Raw genomic sequence first — 10,979 nt, 5'->3', positions numbered from 1 at the left:
GTACCAGGTCTGGAGACTACTGTGCACAAAACAGGTAAGATTTGCCGAGAATGTTACGCAGTGCATTTACAATTTTCAAGGTATAATTTGTTTAATAATCTGAAACAGTGTCGTTATTCTTTTCCATTATTCAAACACTATGTAGTGTAATTAATCAATCACTTGGCATATTTTTTATCTCTATTTTTTATTCAGTTGATAAACATTTTTTCTACATGTTTCGTGTTCAATAATGCCCCTTTTCAGTCAACTAAAAAAGGTATAAAAATATACACAAATCACAAAAAAAAAAAAACCAATATACATATATAAAATATAGATATTGTATGAAACATACCTCGAGATCGCAATCGCTTGAAACAATCTATATTAGATGTCTGTGTGATGTGTATAACTTACACTGATGATCATTCCAGTTTATCTATTAAACAAATATTTAAATCCAGAGTTACAAATACTAATTATTACTCGTGTTAATTGACAAAATCCATATAAACACATTTCAAACACACCTTTAAGATTATTGTAGTTCACACACTTGAAGGATAGGTGTACCGCTGATACATAACATTGTATCAATCTGTTCTTGTACTTTCACACTGGTATTGTCAGTGTTCTCTCTCCTCTTTTTCAAAAATAGTAAGGCATGGAGATAATTTTAAAAAATTTTTCAGTTCCGTTTCTTCCCTCTGTTGATAAAATCCAATAAAACCATACCATACAAACAGGTTTATCATTATATGTTATTCCTTATATCATCTCTTTGCTTTCAATGTGCAGTACCGTGCCTATTAGCATATCCTCACGTGATGAGATGGCCAACCCATGACCAAATATTTATTGACTGATTAAATATTATTATAATTGAATTATTCAATTTATAAAAAGTAATATTTCATAAGTAAGTTATTTAATTTAATTTACAATTTATTTTTATTTCTTCAATTTCAACTTCAATTTTAATTTCTATTTATAATACTTTCAACCAATTTCATTTATTTTTATACTTAGATTTTTATTTATACATTTTGTATTTTTAAAGATTTCTATACTTTCCTTAAATTTTCTGTTATATGCTTCTTTTTCTTTGTGCAAAATTTTTATATTATTCTGATCTATATTGCAATCATTCAACGTAAATGGTTGTGGAAAACAGAGTTGGTTCTATGATATTTTAGATCTAACTTTCATTTTTCGTTTTGTTTCTCCTATGTAATGTTTGGTATCACTGCAGGTACATGGAATCTGGTAAAGAATGTTTTTAGATTCTGCTGATATTTGTTTTTCTTTTTTTGTGGATTTTAGATTTTTTAATCTAACGGATATTTTTTCATATTTCGGTGCAAGCTTAATGTCAGTTTTTCTTGTTTCTCTATTGATTTCTTCATACAGGCCTTTAGTGTATGGGAAGTTAGTATATTTTGCTTCAGAATGTCCTTTATCTTCCACAGGAATCTTTTTGGTGTTTATTTTCCTTTCCCAGGCTTTTATTAATCTGTTTGGATATCCGTCTAAAAGGAATTTCTTTTAAAAAATCAATTTTTCAAAAATATTTTCTCAAAATTGATGAAAAAACTTTATGGGTTAATTGTACATAAATAACCCCCATTTTTTTGCCTGAACCTGGAATTTCTTTTTTTAACTCAATTATGTCATTATGTACATGGATGTTTTTACTTGTTCTGATTTTTATTTTACAATAATCCATATGGAATATGTTTTATTTTATGTATAATGGTATATTAGAACTGTATTTTATAGTTGTTTTTATTGAGCAAGGCTTTTTAAAAATCCTAAATTCTAATTCATTTCCCCCTTCTTATTGTGATATCTAAATAACTTAATTCATGTTTAATTTTATCTTTTTCTTCTATTTTGAATTTTATTGTTTTATTTATGCTGTTTATTTGCTTAGTTATTTCATCAATTTAATTTTTGTTTCGTTACATATAATAAGAATATCGTCTACATATCTCTCGTAGAATTCCTTGTATTTTATTGATTAGTTCATCTATACCTAAGGAAAATAAACACCAAAAAGATTCCTGTGGAAGATAAAGGACATTCTGAAGCAAAATATACTAACTTCCCATACACTAAAGGCCTGTATGAAGAAATCAATAGAGAAACAAGAAAAACTGACATTAAGCTTGCACCGAAATATGAAAAAATATCCGTTAGATTAAAAAATCTAAAATCCACAAAAAAAGAAAAACAAATATCAGCAGAATCTAAAAACATTCTTTACCAGATTCCATGTACCTGCAGTGATACCAAACATTACATAGGAGAAACAAAACGAAAAATGAAAGTTAGATCTAAAATATCATAGAACCAACTCTGTTTTCCACAACCATTTACGTTGAATGATTGCAATATAGATCAGAATAATATAAAAATTTTGCACAAAGAAAAAGAAGCATATAACAGAAAATTTAAGGAAAGTATAGAAATCTTTAAAAATACAAAATGTATAAATAAAAATCTAAGTATAAAAATAAATGAAATTGGTTGAAAGTATTATAAATAGAAATTAAAATTGAAGTTGAAATTGAAGAAATAAAAATAAATTGTAAATTAAATTAAATAACTTACTTATGAAATATTACTTTTTATAAATTGAATAATTCAATTATAATAATATTTAATCAGTCAATAAATATTTGGTCATGGGTTGGCCATCTCATCACGTGAGGATATGCTAATAGGCACGGTACTGCACATTGAAAGCAAAGAGATGATATAAGGAATAACATATAATGATAAACCTGTTTGTATGGTATGGTTTTATTGGATTTTATCAACAGAGGGAAGAAACGGAACTGAAAAATTTTTTAAAATTATCTCCATGCCTTACTATTTTTGAAAAAGAGGAGAGAGAACACTGACAATACCAGTGTGAAAGTACAAGAACAGATTGATACAATGTTATGTATCAGCGGTACACCTATCCTTCAAGTGTGTGAACTACAATAATCTTAAAGGTGTGTTTGAAATGTGTTTATATGGATTTTGTCAATTAACATGAGTAATAATTAGTATTTGTAACTCTGGATTTAAATATTTGTTTAATAGATAAACTGGAATGATCATCAGTGTAAGTTATACACATCACACAGACATCTAATATAGATTGTTTCAAGCGATTGCGATCTCGAGGTATGTTTCATACAATATCTATATTTTATATATGTATATTGGTTTTTTTTTTTTTGTGATTTGTGTATATTTTTATACCTTTTTTAGTTGACTGAAAAGGGGCATTATTGAACACGAAACATGTAGAAAAAATGTTTATCAACTGAATAAAAAATAGAGATAAAAAATATGCCAAGTGATTGATTAATTACACTACATAGTGTTTGAATAATGGAAAAGAATAACGACACAATTTCAGATTATTACACTAAATTTGATGTAAATTTATCAGTTATTATTCATCAATCTTTAACAATTTTTTCCCACAATTTCTCTTCAACAGCTTTTGGGGGTCCATATGTTTTGTATCCTTTAGTTCAAAATTTCCTGATTGAAACTTTTGAAATCATATTTGACACATTTGGAGTTTAGAAGCAACTTTCTCATACACTGTATGAGTATTTTTTACTGTTTGTATAGCATGAAATTCTTTTTGAAACTTGAAAAGCATAATGTGCCCAATGTGCATTTTATTTGCATTTTGACTTGATTTTATTTTAAACTCTTTTGCATCACATTTCATTTATGTGATGTAAAAAAGTTTAAAATAAGCTTTAAATCAAAGAATACAATATGGCATCAGGAATAATATGTTAAATTTCACAACTTATAATTACATCACATATCTATGTTAAGTAAAAACAACTGTTAAAAAAAAATATGCAAAAACATTCTGTTCAAATCCCAATAAAATTTTATTGTAATACAGTAGTCATATTTTGCTATTCTGTATTGGGAGTGTGTATTTTTTGATTTTTTTATACATGTTAGGCATTTAAACTTCCTGTTAAATTTGTGTTAAATCAGATAAAGATGCAGATTTTTCTGTTATATCACCTGATTTTATTTTCTGTTTTCATGTTGGACAGGTTCTGCTATATATTGGTTAATTTACATTACTTTTTGCAAAAAATTCAAGTGACTGAAGAAATGTTTTATTAATCACAAGTTTTCATTATGTACAGGTTCCATTATAGACTGGTTTGACTGTAATACAATAAAATAACAGTGTGTTTAATAGTAATATGATAAGATAACATATTTAAAAAGCATTAGCAATTTATATTTCATTATTAAAATGAAACCTTTCATTCTAAATATAGTTTTCTATATTTTTTGTAACTTAATAAGGATTTAATGTACAATTTAAATGTATTTTCAAAGATTATATATTATCATTATTTATTAAAAATTAGAATTTCATATAAGAAAAATGAAGATAAAATATAACTTGTTTTTTAACATATTTAATAGAACTATTTTGACATTGCTAAGGAAGGAAAAATAATTTTTTTGTTGGAAAACAAAAAACATTTTCAGAAGTTTAAATTTTATTTGTATTCAGAATAAGATGATCTCTTCTAAGGTTTATATCATATATTAAGATCAATAGATGTTTATAAAATTCCAGTTAATTACCATCATTTTATCTAATGCATGCTTAAATTTTTTTCACTTTTTAACACTTCTGTATTTAATAAAACATAACATTTGATACAAAGCTTTAATAAAATTTATAACTTTTTCATACACTTACCTTATATTAATAGAGGTGTATTTTCATACAGAATAATAAAATATAATCTTATTATACAGTTGTCTTTTTGTATTTTTTCAACTATATTATATATTTGTTTTTGTCTGATATTTCTAATCATTTGTAATTTTCAGAATTTGTATTACTAACTATTTACAATATACATGAACTGTTATATTATCATTATTTTTAAAGGTTCCTGGAAATTTTCATGTATCTACACATGCTGCTTCCAAACAGCCCGACAGTATAGATATGGCTCATATTATCCATGAAGTAACATTTGGTGAAAAATTGGTGAGTTTCATGTATTATAAATATCACTAAATGTTATTTAAATTTGTTTTCCTTTAAATTTAGTTCAGAAAATAACAGATATAATACTGCTGTATAATATCTGTTATTTTCTGAACTAAATTTAAAGGAAAATATGGTACAGCAGTATTATATCTGTATATTTTCTGAGGAAATGAATGGAGGTTACATTTTATTCTTCTTTTCTAATGCATTTGGTTTCAGTTCACAGGTAAGCCTGGAAGGTTATATTTTAATAAATTTTATAAAAATCATTTGAAAAGAAAGTAACAGAAATTATTTTATATACCTAGATATAATATAAAAACCTTATAACTCCTACAATTTTTGTCCAGTCTAGATAAAATTTTGGTTATATTCATTTTATGTTTTATGCTACTTATTATTTTGGAAATATTAGCCATAGAATAAACGTTTATTATGATTTCGGATCAGTGATCACATTTATGTTACAGTGATGTCATGACCATGTGACATTCATGCTTGATGACAGAATTTCCCTTAAGTTGCCTTTTTAAATATGCATTTTGGCAAATGGCATATTTTAAACTTACTTCATTAAATTTAAAATTTAAACCTTAAAAGAAAGCCGTCAAAGAAGCATCATATGACTTCTATAACAAATTTTTAAAATAAATCTTTCTGTAGTGACCATGTGACGTTATATTATCCAATCAGAAATAACAATTTAACGAGCCCATTATTTAGAAAGTGTTATTACTCATTTAACTAACATACATACAATTAATCTTTGTTTTATTAATCTGGAATTGAAAAGACTTGCTATTTTGTCCAAAAAAAAAATGCCTAGGGGGAAAACAAGACTAAAATTGGTCAGGTAAATTCTACATCTAAAAGAATAAAAGAACTGAGACCCCTGAAGTCTGACTTGAGTGAACTAGATTTTGTTGCGCTTTATGTTACAACAGATTGTATAAACTACTTAATTTGTAGAAATATTAGCAACTCTTCTTGAATTTCTTGAAATCTCTACTCTTCTCAATTCTTCAATCTGTACTTTTTCATAAAAAGTATTCTGTCATGCTTGATGGGGGAATTTCTAGTCAATTATATAAATTTATAGCTGATTCTCATAATAGTAAATGATGATGATGATGATAAGTGCATTACTTTAAGTTTAAATTTAAAATAATGCATATACAGGGTGATTCAAAAGATCTGAGATGAACTTTAATGGTAGGTTAGGAATACAAAAATTTCACAATTTATAAAAAAAAATAAAATTTCACATAAAGTACATATTGATAGGTTAAAAACATATAAGACTGATAGTGATAAATTGAAAACAACAGGTGTTATCTATAAAATCAACTGTAATTGCCAAAATCGAAAAAATTATATAGGTGAAACAGGACGTGCTTTAGAATTATGGATCAAAGAACATGAGGCAGCCATTAGATTAAAGTATAATAACTCTCCTTGGTATAACCATATCAAAAATAGTAACTGTAATATTGATAGAAATAATATTAAAATCCTGCACATAGAGAAAAATATTTATAAAAGAAAATTTAAAGAACATATTGAAATTATAAAACATAATGACAATAATTTAATAAATATCTCTAATGGCATGCAAATTGAACAACTATGGTACGACATTATAGAGGGCATGACAATAAACCAGTAAAGTGTTTTGTAAAACCAAGCACCAAATGTATGTAAAAGTTATTGTGTGTAAATTACCATTTAGGGATTTATACAACACACAACTATTGTTTAGTGTTAGAATAGAATATTTTCAAAGAATATAACAGAAAAACCTGTATATATATTTTTGTAAAAAACTTTTTAAAAGTTTTTATATTACTTATTTGTTACTTTTAAACTTAAAAAACTTATTAAAAGTTTTTATATTACTTATTTGTTACTGAGTTTTATGATTGTATTATTATTTATAGCAACATTGTTTCATTGTAATGCGTTTTACGCCCACAAAGATATTTTAACATTGTAAATAGAAGTACTGTATGAGTTAACAATTTAGCTCAGGGAAAAAAGTGGGTGAAGTTCTTAAAGGTATTGTAAAAAGTGTTTCCTTGTGTTACTTGACATTTCTACTCATGTTGTCATGTTTGTTAACTCAATGTTTGTAATGTATACTTCCTGTAGCACCGAAGAGGGACTAGAAAAATAAAACTAGCCCAAAATGCATATGTGAAAATACAGTACAATAAAGGAGTTTATTAACTTGCTTGCTGTAAGATAGTTTACCAAAAGAATTATTTCGGATTAAAGAGACAACCATTCACTGAACAAATAATACAGCTACAATTAGTAAATTCAAAAACTTAATTACCTAGAAACATAGCTGCAAACACCACCTGAGTGTTCTAATACTGTAAACATGTATACTTTATGTGTATTCTTTTCTGCATGATTCTTTCTGTACTTCTAATAATTTCAGATGGCATTTGCTACTATATGTTCCTAAAAATGGTTTGTCTTTGTATTTTTGACCTACTTTTAAAGTTTGATTAAGACCTGTTGAATCACCCTGTATAAATTTATACTACAGTAGAGCGTCGTTTATCCAAAAGCTGGTTATCCGAAATCATTCCAGTCGGCAAATTTAAATTTTCGCTAGTGCTGTGGCGCTGCAATCTTCGGCTATTTCTTGGGCTACTCAAATATTTTACGTTTTTGATACTAAATTAACATCTGAAGTATAATATTTTATTGTTTTTATATTTTTCAATATATTTATTTTGTTTGTACAAAATAAAAAAATAATTTTTAGCGATACAATAGACTTCGTTAGGCTTAACATCGACGAAATTTCTACGCGAAAACATTCCATAATTATTACAGAACATTTACCTTGGGATGATAGTATTTAGCTTGAGAAGCATTAAATGTTATCAAATGATATCATTTTGTATTTTAAGTTGATTTACTCTGTTTATATATAAGAATGGTTACAAAATGTAATAGTCAAACTCGGTTATAACAAGCATTAGGGGATTAGCAAGATTTTCTTGTTATAACCATTATTCATATCCGTGAGAGCAGTGATGTAACTAGGGATAGAGTGGGTGGCTGTTCAGGCCATTGATGACTGACTAGTAAAATCTTTATTTTAATTTTTAATTCTAAATAAGTTGATAGATTAAAAAAATATATGTAATTACATTATGCTGTATTTTTATTAATAGTTATAATTATACAGTATACAAATGTAATTATATTACAATATAATCGGTATAATATAATATAATTAATAATGAAATATAATTAAAAAATTGTTTTGTAATTTAAGATAATACAAATTAATACTTCTAATAATCTTCTAATAAAACAAGCACTATTTATTGGAATAAATATAGTATTATTTTAATACCTAGTGTACTGCTGGTTATGGAGTATGTTGATACTGCAACTTCATAAGAAAAAAATGCATACTTTTTTTTGTAGGCTTCTGTGCATGTGGAAGCCTACAAAGTTCACTTGTAGCCTATATCCAGGAAAGGTTGCTCATCATTGATTTATATCATGAAGAAAAATCATAAATCAATAATTATTTGGAAAGGTTGTTCTCATAATATTCCTCAGATGTTGATTATAGTATGACTGCTATTTGAGTACTTGTTATATGAGAATTTGATATAATAGAACTGACCAATATATCTGAGAACTAAATATTCTAATCATAAGTGTGAAAGATTGAAACTTCTGTATTCTAAGACTAATGGCTATTAGGTTCCAGTGTACATTTTATTTGTTTCATTTGCTAGGGGTAATGCTATTGCTTCTCTTATTTTGTATTAATTTCTTTTAAACCAATAAATAACCTAGTCAATACTTTCATTTCATTTGTTTTATTAATTTCATTTAGAATTATTGGTTGATAGATAAATAGATATTTTATATGATTTTAATCTTATTTGGAGAATATTGATAAGGTGACTGGATTTATACCATAGGATGTTAAAAACAGGTACAAATTTGCAAACTTAGGACTAACTTTTCAATTATTTCTGATTTATGAGAAGTTTTCAGGAGTAGGATATAGTCTCAATGCTCAAAAAAATCAGTTCACACTGTAATGAATAAATATTAAAATATTCGAAATATTTTTCTTAAGCAAACAATGTATAACAAACATAAAAGAAAATAGCTTTTCTTTATGAATTTATATTGTCATGAAATGAATGTTTTGATCTTACAAAACTTGTCCATATTCAATATTTATAATATAAATTGAAATAATTAATTAATGCATTCTCATTAATTTAATTAATGAAAATACAACACAAACAAAAACATTTAATTTTATTTATGAAAATGAAAACACACATAGAAATAAAAAAAATAACGAATAGTGATTATTAAAAAGTTCAATGAATGTTCCTTCTATTTGGACAATTTTTTAAAGTTTATTATGGCTACTCTCATCAGACAAAGATTCAGCTAATATAAATTAATTTTGTTGCAATATATTAAAACGAAAACTAAATAACTAATCCAAAAAAATCATATACATACAAACAAAATCATCTTTCATCAAATATTTCATTGCTTGTTTTCATATTTCATGAATTCACTTGAAGGATGTAAAGATTTGATTTGCAATTAGTGTAATTAATATGTAAAGAGCTACTAACTGAATGTAGATGGATTATGCATGTTACAATGACAGAAATTTTGTTATTTTAATTACATAATTGTTAATACTTTCTTCAATAATTTCTTTGTTAATCATTCAACCATCAGCCAAATTAATTTGGCTGATGGTTGAATGATTATTAATACATTGGGTTCTTGGGATGTTTCTATAATTTCTTTTTTACTTATTTATGATGTTATATTATAAAATCATTAAATAAGTAGCATAAAGTTTAAAAATGTTTGCTTAAAAATTATCAAACATTAACAAAAAAAATCCTTTAAAATATAGCTGTTTATTAACTAATTGAACGTTTTCAACCATTTGAATAACCTTCCTCAGAAAGTTAGTTAATAAAAAGCTGCATTTTAAAGGCTTTTTTGTCAATGTTTGATTATTATTTAATTAACTGCAGTATGAAAAGAACTTAAAAATTATTTCATTTTCTCTCAAATTGATTTTTCAAATGTAACATGCTTGATTTTACTTGATTAGAATTGTGTTATATTTAAACATTATTCAATATAATTTTCTTCTAAAAATTAATAATTAACTAAATAAATGGTTGCAAACTTTATTTTATAGTTTGATCTTTGAACAAAAACATTTTTATTTAAAAATATTTGTTATTTATATCCTGAATTTTACAGATTTAAGTATTTTGTGCTTAAAATAAGTTAGTTTGAATTGTCTTGAAGTATTTAAATTACTTATTTATGAAAAAATTATTTTTTAGGATAAACCTTTATCAGGAAGTTTCAATGCATTAAAAGATGTTAACAAACAAGATGTGCAATGTAAGTAAATAGGATTATTTTTATATTATTCAAATACTTGCACACCTCAAAATTTACCAAAAAGTTTTAATAGTTATTGCTAAAAAAATTTTATATGAACATCAAAATTCAAATAGTGTAACTCAGCGCTGTCCAACTGGCGGCCCGTATACGGCCCGCCAAATAATTTTTACGGCCCGCGAGTACATTTTACTATGAATAAATTTATGTTACTAAATTATTATTATTAATATTAAAATTATTTTACTACCGTGTTTCCCCGAAAATAAGACAGTGTCTTATATTAATTTTTGCTCTGAAAAATGCGCTAGGTCTTATTTTCAGGGAATGTCTTATTTTTCCAGGAAGAAGAATTCACATTTATTATTGAACAAAAAAATTCCCAAGTCGAACTTAGACGAGAGTGACGTATATCCGGTGTGTCGAACTGTCGCCTTTTTATAGCGTCAACATCGGACTCGCTGACCAATTAGTGCTTACTGAACCGTAGCACTATGCAAATGTC

General features: G+C 25.9%; 1 protein-coding gene across 1 annotated transcript in view; it reads left to right on the top strand.

The window, feature by feature from the left end:
• The window catches only part of LOC111626967 (endoplasmic reticulum-Golgi intermediate compartment protein 1-like), a 49,375-nt gene that overhangs the window by 31,049 nt on the left and 7,347 nt on the right, over positions 1-10,979 (top strand). The window contains exons 4-5 of the mRNA XM_023370511.1: positions 4,931-5,032; positions 10,414-10,474. Coding sequence (XP_023226279.1) covers positions 4,931-5,032; positions 10,414-10,474 — 163 coding nt within the window. The remainder of the gene's footprint in view (positions 1-4,930; positions 5,033-10,413; positions 10,475-10,979) is intronic.

This window comes from Centruroides sculpturatus, unplaced genomic scaffold (assembly GCF_000671375.1).
Source record: "Centruroides sculpturatus isolate CEXI.00-Female unplaced genomic scaffold, Cexi_2.0 scaffold454, whole genome shotgun sequence".
Lineage (NCBI taxonomy): Eukaryota > Metazoa > Arthropoda > Arachnida > Scorpiones > Buthidae > Centruroides > Centruroides sculpturatus.
This window is presented reverse-complemented; position numbering and strand designations above follow the sequence as displayed.